This window comes from Anguilla rostrata, chromosome 1, assembly GCF_018555375.3.
Source record: "Anguilla rostrata isolate EN2019 chromosome 1, ASM1855537v3, whole genome shotgun sequence".
Taxonomy (NCBI): domain Eukaryota; kingdom Metazoa; phylum Chordata; class Actinopteri; order Anguilliformes; family Anguillidae; genus Anguilla; species Anguilla rostrata.
In genome coordinates this window covers 51,850,700-51,867,452 of record NC_057933.1, presented here as the reverse complement: position 1 = coordinate 51,867,452, position 16,753 = coordinate 51,850,700, and the positions used below count along the sequence as shown (strand labels likewise).

The 16,753-nt window shown below is 44.2% G+C and overlaps 1 protein-coding gene across 1 annotated transcript in view; it reads left to right on the top strand.

Annotated features, from left to right (window-relative positions):
* LOC135258207 (zinc finger protein 236-like) overlaps window positions 1-16,753 on the top strand; it is a 69,083-nt gene that overhangs the window by 33,954 nt on the left and 18,376 nt on the right. The window contains exons 18-26 of the mRNA XM_064341514.1: window positions 317-468; window positions 917-1,099; window positions 3,551-3,839; window positions 6,309-6,412; window positions 8,393-8,800; window positions 12,761-12,906; window positions 14,106-14,331; window positions 15,113-15,307; window positions 15,979-16,134. Coding sequence (XP_064197584.1) covers window positions 317-468; window positions 917-1,099; window positions 3,551-3,839; window positions 6,309-6,412; window positions 8,393-8,800; window positions 12,761-12,906; window positions 14,106-14,331; window positions 15,113-15,307; window positions 15,979-16,134 — 1,859 coding nt within the window. The remainder of the gene's footprint in view (window positions 1-316; window positions 469-916; window positions 1,100-3,550; window positions 3,840-6,308; window positions 6,413-8,392; window positions 8,801-12,760; window positions 12,907-14,105; window positions 14,332-15,112; window positions 15,308-15,978; window positions 16,135-16,753) is intronic.

Sequence of the window (16,753 nt, the reverse complement as noted above, 5' to 3'; positions counted from 1 at the left end):
ATTCTTCTGACATGAAAGAATATGACAGTGCGCTAGTTCCATTTTGGGACATTTTAAAATAATTTTATTTGTGCTTGTTTTTGCGTCTTTGCATTTAATAGTTTCTATGTCTTATATTACCTGATATAATTTAATAATTTAACCTGATGTAATTTTTTGAATCACCCAAACTTCCTAAAATGTTGCAGACACGCTTTATGAGTCACGTGGTTTGTGTTCAGTTTGTGTATGTGCCAGTTTGCAACGCTGTCAGTTGACGGTCTGAGCTCTATTTTAAAGGTTGTCAATCTGCTGCGTTGTGATTGGTCTCTCTCAGGTGCTCCATCTGTAACAAAGGCTTCAAGAAGTCCAGCCACCTGAAGCAGCACGTGCGCTCGCACACCGGAGAGAAGCCTTACAGGTGCAACCTGTGCGGCCGCAGCTTCGTGTCCGCTGGCGTGCTCAAATCCCATCTGAACACGCATACCGGTAACGGCATCGACGTCGTCTATACAGGGGTTAACTGTCGTACATGATGTCCTTATTACACCTTCTACAGAAATATCACCCTTTAAATTGACTGACCCTAAAAATGACCATTAGGGTGGGCATTCGTTTTCTTGTGTACTCCATATGAATCACTGTACCTGTAACTGGTGTTCTGCTGTAGAATAGTTAGCAAGCAGGGCTGCGGGATGGCCTATTCAATAAACACTGTTCTAGTGCATGGATGGGCCCCACGGTCTGGTTTCTAATTTGAGCCTTGCCATTGCCAGCGGTGGTCGGCTGATGCGCTATTGGGCCTAGCATCACCCAGAACTAGCTTGGCTTCTGTTGGCCAGGACTGCAGCATCTAATTACACACAACCCCTATTTCCAATTATCCCTCACTCTGTCTTTTCTACTCCCTCTCTTTCTTGCTCTCTTTCTCTCCAAGGTGTGAAGGCCTTCAAGTGCAACGTGTGCGATGCCTCCTTCACCACCAATGGCAGCCTGAACCGCCACATGATCATCCACATGAACATGAAGCCCTACAAGTGCTCCATGTGCGAGGAGACTTTCAGAACCAGCCTGCTGTGCAGGAAGCATATGAAGAAGGACCACATCGTGGGATCCAGAGGTACTGACCACATAATACCAGCTTCCCAATTCCTATCAGTTCCTTAAACATCTCAGAAAATATATGAGTTTTGGGAAGTCAAGGTAAAGTAATGAAAAGTGAACTATGTCCCACTGTTTTTGAAAAGTCAGTGAATGTTGGCCAACTGAGCAGAGACTGCTGGGCTTTAGTGAGGCAATTTTATTTTGTTCAAGTGAGTCAATATTCCAGTTCTTTTTTCAATCTCCTGAAAAAAAGAACTGTAGATTGAGTTTATTTTTCAGTCGTCTCATTTTTAAAGACTTGACAAAACATTGCATAAGGTAAATAAACACACTCATATCTCCCTCTGGGTGGTGTAGAAAAGTATCTGCGACGATTTGCATTTCCAAACTTTTGCTTTCAGAATATATGTTTATATACGGAATAATTCATTTTGTGTACTTGTTGACAGCATATTCACAGTGACAGCACATGCACGCATTCAGAATTCTTCCAATATGCTAAGTACAATCTGACTGTAAAGTAGTCACCATTGCAGAATTGATCATGGGACTGCTGGGTAGTTAATTCCTGTAAGGCACTGCTCTAGTGCTTGGATGGGCTCCACAGTCCGGTATGGAATCTGGATTGTGCACGATTAATGCTGCTCAGGAATTGGAATGGTCAGTCAGCTAGGATGAGTCTTATCCTTCATTAGTGTCCAGCCAGTCGATTGGGTGCCTGTATGTCCACCTGTGCAGATGAAGCATCTCCCTCTGAGTCAAGCCTTGCAAACTGCAGCTTGATGATCAGTGGAAATTAGCAGCACATGCTTTTGGAGGAGGTTACATGCTTCATTTGCCTGAGCCGGCTGTTTTTAAATTGGTAGCAAGGACACGCTGTTGAGAACTCAGCCAAACTGACACAGGTCTGGATTCAGTCAAACACTTTCTGACTTTGACTAGCAATTAAATAACTAACTTTTTTGTTAATTATTTGTCCTTAACTTCCATATATTTGTCAAATAAAAAAATTAAAAAATCCTGATTGAATTGAGGCCCCGGACTGTTGAAAATTCAACCGAACTGAGCGTGATAGACAGGCCGTTAGAAAGTCAACTGTTCGCATGAGGAGATGAAATGTCCAGGGAGATGTGCAGGTTAACAATGCAGTGAAAGAGCCTCGCCGTGAGGAGCCAGCCGTTTGATGAAGAGGTCAAATTAACACCCATTGACCTTTTAGAGGAACAAAAGTCATGATGAAATCATCTGCCGGGCCTTGTCTTTATCCTGCTGAGCGGCTTCTAGATTAACAGACCTTTTTTTTAGCATACTGACCGAGTGAATGTCACAATCACCATCATGTCATTCGTGATTGAAATAATAGCTTTTCGTTGCAATCCCGGCTGCTAAAGAAATAACCAAAAAAAATGTGATAAAACATATTTGGCCAGTTAATAATGATTCTTTGAGGATTTGTTTCGTGAAATACAGGGAAAAGAAGTGATGTTATATTGCCTGTGTTTTTCTAAGTCCGCACTGTGAGCTGGCATTTGGCATGGCCCCTTTTTTCTCATTGAGTAAGCATTATCTAATATAACTGTTTAGATGTGCAGAAACATTTTGTGCTCGAAGTGTAATGAAAAGCTGATTAGGCCTCTGAGAAGTTAAAATCATGAAGGCATGGACGCTGATGCTTCATAGCAGAACAAGTAAAATGAATTCTTTATTACACGTTGTAAGAAAGTGTTATACTGAATCTCATTTTCACTGCAATGTTTATGACTGACAGGCTGAATCTACCCATTTTCCTTTTTTTCTTCTGCAGTGGAGTGTGGGGGTTTGTGTATTTATGATTAATATCACTGTTGGAAATGTTCTTTCGCCCTGTAACAGCTCACAGATTGCAAGGCAGTGATGAAGTGGTGACATTTTGCTTATTGAGCTATTTAAGCTGTTTAATGTTGATGGTTTATGTTGATATCTGTGTGTTATGGATCTGAATTGGATGGATGGTTTCAGATTAGCCTGTGCATTAATATCTGGCAGTGTCAGAGTCTCATCTGTAGCCATCTGAATTCTGCTGTTCCAGCCACCCGTACACACAGCATGTCTGTTATGAGCCTGAGTGTGTTTCTTTGTTGTTCGTTTGTTTTTGTGTGTGTGCGCGCGCGTGTATGTGTGTGTGTGTGTGTGTGTGTGTGTGTGTGCGTGCGCATGTGTGTGTGTTCGTTTGTGTGTGTGTGTGGGGGGGTGGCTTCATTTGTGTGTGTGTGTGTGTGTGTGTGTGTGTGTGCATTTTTGTGTGTGTGTGTGTGCTTTTTTGTCTATGTGTGTGTGGGTGGGTGTGCTTATGTCTGCATCTGTGTCTCTGTCTGTGTGTGTGTGTGTGGGTGCATTTGTGTGTGTTTCTGTGTCTGTGTGTGTGTTTCAGTTGCACGTTTTCTTATGAGTGTACTTTTACGATTAATCGCGCGTGTTTGACTGGCAGTTCTGGACGAGGACGATGCGGAGGAGGATGAGGGCTCGGACCGGATGGCGGCGAAGCGGAATCGCACCGGGATCATCACCTTCACGGAGGAGCAGACGGCCGAGCTGGCCAAGCGCGAGCCCCGCGACGGCGCCTCCGTGTCCGAGAAGGTCCTGGCCCAGTCGGCCGCCGAGCGCGACCGCATCAGCGAGATCAAGGACAAGGCCGTCGAGCTGCAGACCGAGCCGAAGTTCGCCAACCGCTGCAACTACTGCCCCAAGAGCTTCAAGAAGCCCAGCGACCTGGCCAGGTGAGCGCTCGCGCCCAGAACCGCTTCACTGCCGGCAACGTGGTGAGCGGCCTCTTCAGGAAAGGACTTACTAACGTACGGCTGCGCTGCTAGTTGGTCGAGTGAGTAGCAGACCTGGGTCAAATACGTATTTGTTTTGGATTCAAATACTTTTCTGTGCTCTGTTGATTTTGCCTGGTGTAACTGAGCCTGCCAATATGACCAGAAGGTGGGGTCTGCACTTTTTGTGAGTATTTCATTGGTTACAGTACACCAGAGAAGATCAGTAAAGCGTAGAAATGTATTTGAATCCAAAACAAATACGTATTTTGATCCAGGTCTGGTGAGTAATCTACTGCGTTCAACTAGGCCTAAACCAAAAGGCCTCAGTAACGGGACCCCGGCTTTTGGGAGAATCTAGGGGCGGTGAAACCTGGCCACACTAACAGCTGCTTCCCTCCAACAAGGCAAACTGTCGCTTTGGGCCCAGTCTGACATATCGCTGGGTTCCCTGCTGGGTCATTTCAATTAAAGGCTCTAAACTCCCCTCGGGGGACGAAACTGCAGGTGGAAATTCATCTGAATGTGCAGGGCACTCATTCTGTCAGATAAAGGTAAAACTGTTCGCCGTTTTCCCTCCTTGTTCAAATGCCTGAGCTCCTCATGTCCTTACAGTGCAAATGGAGCACCTCAGGGCTGCATTAAACACTTGAGTGTAAACTTATTTAATTTCAGAGCCACAGGCAACAGGTCAAGGCATGGATCCTCCTGTTAGTCACGCTTGTCAGAAGTTGTTTATCATCCATTCACGAGAGAACAAAATGTATATTAAGATAAGGTTGACTGTCCGCAGAGGTTTTTAATCAGTACAGACATGAAGCTGTTGGATATTGTCCACCTGCGGATATTCTTGTCATTCATTTCTGTGCCCAGATGACAATATACCAGCTGTCTTTAAATAGCATGCTGGGAAAATATTAAATCATTGCTTTGATCAAAATACATCTCCTTTTCTACTGAAAATGTCAAGGACTGAGAGGCGTAATTGTGTGCAGTGCATCTAAAAGCCGCCATTCAGCCAGATCACTGAATTTCATTATGGGTCAGAAACTGGCAAAACAGGATCTGCTATAATAGGAGAAACAAGCATGAAATCGGCAAACGCCTGGCAGGCTTCACACATTATTCCGCATTACACAACCGTATGTTTCAAGGCTTGTGCTTCGTCAGTCTCATCTTTTTTTTTCCCCCATGTCACCGTAATCCCTGTCTGGCACACGCATGTATAAATTACAGCGGAAGCCAGGAGGAGCCCTTTTCCCCAGGGCACATTCAAAAAATGAGAATACCATAAAAAGCACAATTTGAAAATGACTTTGTCTGAGCTTTCACTGCAGACAATGGCTTGTGACATTATAAAGGAGGCTGAAGCTTAAGCATTTAAAGTTTATATAAACGAGCACATGTTTTGGCGTAATTGGTGCGGGGGAGGCTGTTACCTGGGTTTCTAGAACAATGGTAATTAAGAAGAATGCTCTGTCAGGAAAGGTGCGAAGCCGCAAATTGAGATGGCGGACCCAGGATGGAGAGGCATCTGCCAGTACGGCACACAGGGCCTCTCTTCAGCTGCCTGAAACAGAAGGGCTGATGGGAAGGGCGCAACTAGCCAATCCCTGAGCAGCACAAAACGGGCGGCAGAGGGGATTCAGAGTTTGTCCTTGTTTCTTCGTCCTCTCCCGTGAAAGGTCACTGAGGGACAGAAACGCCGATGAGGGGGGAAAAAGGGCTGGAGAAGATTGATTTTGACCATCTGTGAGCCTCAAACAGATACGGGTTCCATCTGACTGTAAGCCCCGGCGTGACACCGGCTGTCAATCATTTCATTTCACGGGCGGCTTAATGAGCAAAAGAAAAAGTGAACGAAACCAAAACAACACTGCGATGCTGAAAGGCTGTCACTTTAAATTGCTCCCCTTGCTGTAACTGAGCTGTGATCGTCAGCTGAAGATGCTGTTTAGATTTACCACACTAGCCAAATGTTGCCACCTTGAAAATCTACTGGACAACTGATATCGGCCATTTAAATATGTGAAGGGAGATGCGACACCAAACTGTCAGACTGCTCCTCAGAGCAGCTCTGTTGTCTATTTTGTTGTAATGAAAACTTTCTGGGATTGAAGTCTTCAAGTGCCCCTGGGATAAATCCTCAGGGAAGGCTGGGCTCTGTAGTTCAGACACTGCAGGTCTGACCCTGGGAGATATCATTAGCCATCCATCACCAGGAGTCCACGACGAAAGGACACAACTGACCAGGGGGGCGGTGGGTCATAGTCACTCTGGTTTACTTGAGTTCAAAAACTGCTCTGCCTGAACTTCCGCTGGTTGAAATAAAGATTATTACACTGCACAGCAGTGAGATCGCAAGTTGTTTTTTACGTTAAGAATATGCTTTGTATTCAGGATGTTGTGTTTTCTGTCCGTCCCTGGCAGGCACATCCGGATCCACACGGGAGAGAAGCCCTACAAGTGTGACGAGTGCGGGAAGAGCTTCACTGTCAAATCCACTCTGGACTGCCACGTGAAGACACACACAGGTAAGGAATGATCATCAGCGTCAGCATCACCGTCAAGCGCCTTCTCAGTATGTTCTACATCTCCACTCATTATCACAACCATTATGAAGATGATGATGATGACGATAAGTATTATTACTATTGTTTGTTTTTATTGTATTAACGTTTAACCGTTAACAGTTTTGTTTTATAAGTACACGTTATGGTCCTATGGTCAGTATGGTGTAGTAATAAATAATATAATAATATACAAAATAATAAACGGATCAGAAAATATGTCAATGATCGCTCGATAATAAATATTTATAAGTAAACGTATTTTTAAAGATAAGGTCAGGGTTGCCACGATTACTCATGTATGAGCTAGCTCATGCACTGCTCCAAAGGTTGTATATGTAACACGGGGTCTGTTATTATTCAAGTGTTAGAGTGAAACGCTTAAATATTTCAACAGTTTAAGTCATGAGGCCAAATTTTAGTTCAAGCTCGTTCTCTCAGGCATAAATTGCTAATCTTGTTGGTGTCCGTTTCCATCAAGTGCAGTTCAGTCTGGTTATGCAAATGACACAATTACATGTGTTGGTGATTTGAGAACTTTAAATTATGCAGGAAAATGTGACAGGGTTGACGTTGAAAATAATCTATGCTGTTTATAAGCTTTAGTAGTTAACGGTAAGTTGAGTTTAGTACACTGTGCACTTGCCAGGGAGTTTGCGAAGTCGCCCCTTTTGACCTGTGTAGAGTTGGAGTCATTAAATGTTACACGTGGACGTGTTTTAGGTGGATTCCATTTCTTTTTGCCGATTTCATTACTTGTCTGCCTGGTTGTTATGAGTAAGAGTGCATGACCCTGTCAGAGGTTTCCTAATAAGCAACTGAAGGTATCCTACAGTTTGGCCTTACACCATCATTAGCTGTGCGGTGATGGGAGCATTGGGTCTGTGCCCTGAGCTTGAGCGAAGTACAGTGCACTACAGCGGTTCGGGAACTGCACTCATAGGCAAAAGGTTCTGGGTTCAAGCCCCATGGTGACACTAATGTTGGGAAGGTCACAGCCAATTTGGGTGTCCCAGAAAGAGTTTCAAGATCGGACCGAAAACGGTCGTCGTTAGTGGGATAGTGTGGGAGGGTAAGCGCACTCCCGTTAATCGCTGTCTCGTTCTCCTGATTCACTCTGGGACCAGCCGATCATTTCAAACATGTTTGATGTTTTCATTGTTGCTCTTGCAGTGTGATAGGTACAATGAGGCGATTTGTCACATTGGCAAATAAGATTTCAGCAATACACGGAAGTGATGCTACTGAAATGTTAATGACAGATTCGATTTTTCATAAACCTACAATCATGCATCAGAATAAGGTATCGTACTGTGCAGGGCTGATAGCTATAACATTTTATAGCTAAAATAAGAAGAGCTACAATGTAACGAATGAAGCTATCTAGTGGCCTGATTATTATCAATATTTCCGTTCTAACCTACAACGGTCTTTGTAGTTCTGAGAGGCCTCGTTGATTCCAACCATTGACGTGCCTGATTTCTTCTTTTTAGTGTGTTTAGTTTAGGTTCCATTCATTCATTTAAATCCACTCTAGTCAGGGATGATCACCAAGTGTCTACCTTGTAGCACATCAGTAAACATCTTTCTGTATGAATAGATTATATAAAACAATTTATCGGTTTCAATGAAATGTTTTTTATTTATTTAAGTGTCACTGTTTTCTTTATAAGGTTTGCAGGTTTTCTGAACAGTGTTAAATAAGACTTTAACTGTGAATAAAAGTCAAAGACAAATGACCTTTGTGACCAGGTCAATGTATGTCATTTTAGTTATGCTAAAATAGTATCTATGGTTAAGACCAATTTTTAAGGAAATAAACAATGTAACACACCTCTGCCATCTCATTGGCCAGGTGCCTCTTGTTTAATATTAATTCTGCTGTATTCATTTGGGATTTCATAGTGTAGAGCGGATGTCTGATGGTCTAATGTACATCTGCAGGCCAGAAGCTGTTCAACTGTCACATGTGCAACACGGCCTTCTCAACCAAGGGCAGCCTGAAAGTGCACATGCGTCTGCACACGGGCTCCAAGCCCTTCAAGTGCCCGTTCTGCGACCTCCGCTTCCGGACGTCCGGGCACAGGAAGACCCACATCCAGTGCCACTATAAGCCCACCTCCGAGAGCAAGAAGGCCAAGAGGGCATCCGACAGGCAGCAGGGGCAGCAGGCCCCGCCCCCAGCCCAACCCCCTCCCTCCGATGCCCTGCCCCCTGTCAGCTTGCTCCAGACAGGCCCCAACGACCCAGGCGTCTACATCTCCAGCAACCCTGTGCTCGCGGGTCAGTTTGACCAGAACCTCCTACAGCAAGGCCTTGTGGGACAGGCCATTCTGCCCGCCTCAGTTTCTGGTAAGACATGGGCTTGTGCTCGATCGATAGTCCTGCTTAACTTTTACTTAAAACCAAAAATGGAAACGTAAACAGGTAATCAAATTTAGGTTATTGCTAAACTTTCCAAACTGTGTTTGTGAAGACAAACAATGTAATATTGTAATTTGATTTTGAGGTAATTGTGAAGGACAAATAGGCCCTTGTCATGTTTTTTTTTTTTTATTCCTTTGGTTTAATCGAATTTGCTCCTCCCCCTTTTCCTGTGTTGTATTTTGATTAAGTTCTAGCCAGAGGACTCATACAGAGTGGATGACATTGTATTCCGCTGATAAAAGGACAATTCACAAATTAACAATCCCGCTAATGCTGGGCATATTCTCTGGGGGAAGTTTGACTGTGGAAATTTTAATTGCAAAAAGCAATTTTCTTTTAAGAAACCTTATTTAAGATCAGTTCTGATGTTTTTGTGTTTTATTTAACCATGTTAAGAGATTTCCTTTTAAGTGAAGATTTATGAGAATTACTTTCATTTAAAAAATGAATTGGTTGCATTAGTTTAGTTATCTTTTTTGGCCTATAGCATGTGCAGACCTGTAATCCAGATGCGGCTTTGCTTTGGGGCGTTGACTGTACTGTCAGTTCAGCAAAGCAGGTACAGCGACATTTGTTCTGAGGGATGCCAGAATCATAATGTTTCCCCCGACGGCGGGGATTTATTTTTTTTTCAAATTCTTTGGGAAGGTTTTAGATGAATAGTGTATTTTATAGCATAGCATGAAGTAGGGGTCCTGAACGTTTTTTTTTTTTTTTTATGGGAGTCAGCCGAAGAGGGTGGATTTTGAGAAATGTTTCGGGGAAGAAACGTGGAAGCATCTGCCAGCGGCGCCCACTCCGCGCGGTTGCTTTTTTTGCGTTTTCGTCTCGGGGGCGGCCGCGGTGGATTTCAGCGGGGACGTTTCATCCCGCCTCTTTATTGCTTGTTTGTTTACTGGGGAGAAGGGGCCGTGCTGCAGCGTTCTGACGCCGCTGTTAGCGGCGCTAAATGAGTTCTGGATCAGGGCCCTCTTTTTCACCAGACGCCTGCAGCTCATTATGTGCAGCCCACCGTGTCATCTGCCGGGGTCCCATAAATCTGTCTCAGAAAAATATTTTCTATTCCCCCGAGGCAGAATTTTAAACAGGCTGAAATTATTTTGAATCCAGCAAGCCACGATATAACCTTTTACCCTGCCTGCCTTTCCTCTGTGGGGTGTCTCCAGAAGGCCTAATGAGTAGTTAAACAGGGCTTTTCTCAATACATTGTATAACCATTGGCATGACCATGAAGCCTTTTTCCTGTAAGAGTAATATATAATTTACTAAGTCCTGCTGTTGGCTTTCTATTGGCCGTGCGGTGACTTGCAGCAGGAATCCGTCTGTTAAAATGGAAAATGCTCCCTGGATTGAGGGCTCCCCCTCGGAAGCCGTCAATAATGAGCTCAGCAGCATGTCTTTATTACAAACAGCCGAAGCCTCGCGCGTCCCCCGAGGCTCGGCCTTTTCTAAACGACGCGCGCCACTCGAGATTGAATTCCGCCAGATGTCTTAAATTTGGCTTGTTCCCACCTTAATTCCCCGACACTTGACACGTGTGCCGAAATCATCCGGACAGCGGAGTGGAAATGAATTCGCTGATATACTCTAGACTATAGAGGCTTTACTGCGCGCTGGGATCAGGACTGGCAGCCCGTAGCCGTAGCTACTATCAGGGTTTTCACCATAGGCTCCCTTCACAGGGATAAGATGCATAAAGCTCCACCTGCATCTCTTATCTTCCGTAAGCAGGCTCACAATGACAAGACGTTTATTTATGTAGTCCTTTTTATCTTAATCCTGCTGTTTCTTTCTTGCAATCTCTGTAAGGAAATATTCTGTAATAGTGCCTCCTGTGAGTCATGTCGCCGCGGAAACTTATCGGCGTCGTCCTGTCATTCGATGATGTGATATTTAGAATGACTCTGCAATACACTGCTGAGGCTTTCGAGCTTTCTGGGATGGAGGATGTGCAGATTGTTGTTTTTTTGCCAACACTTGACCCTAAGCCCATGGTGAACGTGATGCTGTACTTTTATCCCCCTTATTCATTTGTTGCGATTTGTTTTGTGTTTTACCTTGCTTTTTATGAGGTCTGTCACCCACAACTAAGGAAAAATGGCAAATGTACTTTGGTCAGTGAGATACCCTGAAAAAAATGTTCCCTGATGCCAAAGGCTTACTTGTAACAGATTTTGTTCTGTGCCGAGAGACCCAAGCAGGTTTTCGCACATCGACATCAAAACGTAATAAGAAATGGCAAACCAGCTGGTGACGATGGTTAAATTTAACTTTTTGAGCAATGTGCTGTTTTCTTTACTTAAATGTGTGACATTCACAGCTACCCTTTATTTATTTATGTGCATCTCTTGTGTATCTGTCCACGTTCTCCTCCCCACACCACCTCAAGGAACGGTGGACATTTTAATTGAAGTGCTGTGCTGTCTAAAACACTAAAGGCCAATTCGGAGCCCGACAGCTAATAAAAACTATCTCACGCTGTCCTTCTTCATTGTGCCTGAGACTTTTGTTTGACACGTGGCTTGAAATAGAGGACTGAAATTCAAGCAAAAAAAAAAAAAAAACAACCCTAGAGTTTCTTCGTGGCCAGTGTATGATTTCTGACATGTATTATTCATTGCAGAAAATATGTACTTTAAAAATGTATTAAATTGGACAACTGGTTGATTTTATGCATAGGATTATAAATAAAACTCTACTGACTTCGATATAGCGTAATAGTGGTAACATAGTGGAATATTAGACTTTCAGGAATTCTCAGTTGGAACTGGAAAGTGGAATTATTTAAATATGTTGCTGTCAAACCCTCACTCAAATTATTCTTACAGGGGGAAAAGCATACAGACCCCAAATGTCATAAACAAATCTCAAAGGAGTATACAGAACCACAGAATGAGAAATCCGAAAGTAATTTATGATGCTTTTTCTTGCGTGACTCCCCAAAGCAAAAAGTCAGGGAGAAATGGCTGTTTTTAAGTTAGGTGTGCTGAACCATGAAACCGATCAGAAGCCAGACTTGATTCTGAACTCACGTTGAGGAGCTGAGTGTTCAGTTCCCGGAGCCACTCTTTCTTTCGCTCTCGTTCTTTCTTTGAAGGAGGGAGAAAAGAAGGGTGATTGCGCAGTAGAGTTTCATTGACCCAAACGTGGGCGGAGCGGTTAGGCGCTGTAAGGCGATGTTACTGCATTGAACCAATCGTAGGCCTGGATTCAGTCGACATTTCTTCTAACCTTTAAGAGTGCATTTCAGTCAGATGGATAGTCTCTTTAAGGGCATATGCAACTCAGTCAAAGCAAAGGAAACCTTCCTGGAATTATTTGGTGCTATCAGAATGAAGGCGAGTTTTATCATAGAGATATGGTGGCGGAAGTCAGCTCTAGCCAATGAAAACTAGTTTTCACTGAGTGACTGACATCGTGGGTTGCATCTGGTGCAACTGACGTCCACGTCTACGTATCACAGCATTGGAATACGATGTCACTCAGTGAAATTGCTGATTGAGTTTTTGGCGTTTAAGCCCAAATGTAACAAAATTGTAAAAAATAATGACTTAAAAGCTTATGAAAAGAAATCAAGCTGTCTTTAGTGTATTTCACTACACCAGTAAACTCGTATGAGTTTTCAGTAAATACAAGCATATGGCTGAATTTTAATTAGCCCAAGGTTGATTTTAATGATTGTTTAACTCCCCGAACTCTGTGTACAGAGAGGAAAAAAGCAACACTTGCGCTCAGTTGCGAGCCTTAAATGAAGAGCAGATGTTGTGTTTCACAGCAGTGTTTCTGATTGGCTGGCAGAACTGCGGTCGCCAGCTCATGACAGCTCCAGTTGTTACCCATCACATGAGTAAACCCGATCCATCTGCTTGTCTGTTCGTTCTCCAGCGGCGGGCGATCTGACGGTTTCCCTCCCCGAAGGACTCGCCACCTTAGAGGGCATTCAGCTGCAGCTCACCTCCGCCAACTTGGTGTGCCCCAACGTGCAAATCTCCGGCATCGACACCACAAACATCAACAATATCACGCTGCAGGTATTCAAGCGGCCGATTCGGGTTCAACCGTGCGCTTACACACCTTCACCCCCTGCTCCTGTTGATAAAAATGTTATTAAGAGCTTTTCATTGTTTAGAAATGTCCCTCAAACTTCTTGGAATGAAAAGGGAAAATGTTTTTTGGATGGAGCCGGTATACAAAAAGGTGGCAGTCAATGTTTCCTTCAGAGCAAAAAATGTGAAATGTGCTGTAGGTTGTATAGCCTTTATGTTATAAGTTCAGAAAGATACACAGTACACTTTCCACAAACTGTAAAACACAGCCCACACACAGTTCTTAAGCAGTCGGAGGCTCTGGCATACATTTCTTCATTCTTCAATTTCTTTATGTTGTAAATTTGAAGAAAAACATTGATTGCTCCAGATTCCTAATGGGATGCAGCACCAAAGAATCACTGTTGGAAACACTGTCTGCATTGTCTTTCAAAGTGACAGGTAGAATTTGGTTGAATGTTGTTTGGGTAAAATGTGTTCACAAATAAGATGCAGAAAAAGAACAAAGATACAGTACAGGGCATTATAGGTAAAAATAAATAAATAAAATTTAAAAAAAACAAATTATATGGTGTGATTTTTCTCTTCTATTTCTTTGGATGTTCATTGATTTTTCTGAGCGAAATAACAGTTGCCTTGAAAGGGCTCAAAAGATCAAAAGAAACACTGAGCACAGTGATTATACAATTTCTGGGTTAGTTTTTTATTTATTTTTGAGTGCTGTATGAGTGATTGTTCAGTTTTTGCACCTCCTTTCTATTTTATTATTGTTATTTGCCTTTGAGCTCCATGCATGCTTTTTTGTTTTCGCTGCCTGTGAATTTCTGATCGAATGAAAAAAAAGAGCTGTTGGTTGTTGGTACATTACCTCTGTAGTGCAGATGCTCCTATCCAGAGCGTCTTGTTAAATTAAGAAGATGAGTCCGTTTGTTAGGTTTCATAAGAGGAACAGTGACCACATTAATGGGATAATTAACTGTCAGGCCAGTAGCAGTGTAACAATCCACTGTACCGATAGCACAGCTAACAGCTATTATTTTGGAGGGTGCTTTGTTAGCCCTGTGTAAACAGCTTTGTTTTAAATAATAATAATAATATTTTTTATTATTATTATTATTGTTGTTGTTATTATTATGCACATATTCCCCATGTGTAAAATATGAAACTCCATTTCCCTGTTCCAGATCGACCCCAGTATCCTGCAGCAGACTCTGCAGCAGGGCAGCCTGCTCTCTCACCAGCTGGCGGGCGACTCTGGCCTCTCCCAGCACTCCGGCGCCCACCTCATGGCGGGCGACTCGGCCGTGCCCGCCAACGTGGTGATCCACCCGCTGAGCAGCCTCTCCCTGCAGCCCTCCATCACCTCGGCGAGCGTGGGCATCGCGGGCCTGGCGGAGCGAGATGCCAGCGGTGCGTCTCGACCCCCGACAGTGCCCTCGTCCCCTTTTGTTTTCTTTTGTTGTTTTTTTTTTCTTTTGTCGTTTCTGTTGTATTAACCTTTCTTCCATGGACTCTCAAACCGCTGTGAGACCTTTTCCTTTCTGTGTCTTTATTTTATTTTTTTTCCGGTTTTGTGCTTTTTGCCCTTTTTTTCCTCACAATTTCGGAATGCCCGGTGATGCGCGTACTGCCGCCCTTATTCAGCAGAGTGCACATGAAGTGTGATGGTGTCAGATACATATGTAATAATACAATATGTAATATATATATATATATATATATATATATGTATACACAGTATATAAAAGAGATGTGAGCAGGACAGGGGAACACAGGCGGCACTGGCGCAGTCCAGACTCATTAGCAGCCTGTGGGTCTCAGCCATTCACTGGAACAGTGCCTTAACAGGATGAGCCGTCCAGCAACCCTGCCTCTTCCCTGTTCAGGAGTAGATTGATTACACTGTCATATTTGATAAAATATGGGTTTTTGACTTTCAGAAAAAATAAACTTGTTTGCTTGCGGTTGTTAAATATTGAATAGCTAGGGAGCTAGGTGGCCTTGCATATATCCGAGAAGTAAAGACATCAAAATGTGTCATTGTAGGCTGTAGGTGCTGTTGGACAAAGGTATGAAATGTTACCCGTTTTATAGCGGTGAGGTTTCACAATCACAGGGTGGACACTTCAGGGTGAAGAGCTGGTGGTAGTTTGGGAGCTCTGGTGCTAGTAGGCTTGTCACCTTTCCCCAGGCTCTCAGGACCTGTCCCACGTGATGACGTCGTCGGGGCTGGTGACGGCAGGCGGGAACGGTCAGGAGATCACGCTGACCATCAACAACTCCAGCCTCAGCCAGGCCCTGGCCCAGGCCCAGGCCCAGGCCTCTACTGCTGCAGGCTCCGCCCCCTCGGCCAATAACCCACAGGAGATCACGCTCACCATATCAGGTACCCATGCGCATCTCTGCTCAAGGACATGCATGAAAATGCACACTCGCACATGCATGCAAATATCGCATACATACACGCTCAAGGACACGCATGAATATACACAGTCGCACATGCGCACACACAATGCACGCTGATGGACGTGCATCGCATGACAATGCACGCAAACCACTTGAGGCTCCGGTCCTTAGCTGAAAAAAGTCCATTTAGTAGGTAATTCTGCAAGCAGTCATTGCTGGATCTCGTACGGACACTGCCTACGCATTTCATCCCACAATCAAAGACGAATGCGGCATCCTTTTCCAGGCACAGTTGGAATATTCCTTTAAATACTGTGAAGAATGACATTTTTTTTCATAGTGCATTCTTAGACTCATCTTTACCCAAACCCCCACCCCCAGGCCATGACGATCCTTTCCTGCGTCCTCTATGAAAATCCTCTGAAATCCAGCAGCTTAGCGGTTCATGTGTAACTTTAATTAGGGGATACCTTCTGCCTTCTCCTGTTGCCTTAAACTGTCACCGGCATGGCCGCTGGCGGTCGCGCCGCGTTTACACCCGAAGCCGATGTGGCGTTCCGCTCACGCGCGTCTGCCTCGGTGCTCGGTGCTGCAAAGCGCGGGATGCGTCTGAGCGTGTGTGTGTCCCCCCCCCGTGTTTTTCGCCTCAAGGTCAGGACCTCATCCCGCAGCACAGCACCGCCGGCGGCGCCGACATGGGCGGGATCCGGCTGTCGTCTCCCATGAGCACCCAGGCGGGCGGAGCCACGCTCACCATCGCTAGCGACCAGCTGCTATCTCAGAGCCCGACCAGCGCTGGAATGACAGGTGAGACTGAGTGTGCGGAGTCACAAACCTTTAAAATGACAGACACTAACCATTCTAATAAATACATAAATAAATAGATATACATAAATAACTAAATGTATATCTAAATATCTGAGTGCTGTTCTGTTATGATGGCAAAGGAGCTAGGAGGAGTTTGATTGCTCTTTCGTGGAAATTCAATTTTGCGCTCAGTTGTCCATGTAGCATAAATATGCTATGGGAATGCTAAAAGTAGTGTCAGTATAGTGGGCGAGTCCTGGGATTGTGACAAACTGCACTTTAGAGAACTCTTTCTGTGTGTCACCCGGACTCCTCCGGCTCTGCTTCTGTCGGAAGCCTTCACACACTGTACATTCAAAAGCAATGTGGCATTTACCAGGCTAAAAACTAACTGTGTGCCGGGCTTCCAGCGGGGCATTCACCGCATGGCGAATTTACTGTTTACTCGCATGAAGAAAGACCTCTTATTTATTATGCTCATTGTGATATACACAGTAATTTAATGCCTATTGAACTCTACCTATGTGTTATACTTCAGGAACAGACTTGGTGGGCTATATGTATGTATGAACACAAATTTGTACATGTGTGTGTGTGTACACAGTGATATATATCATAA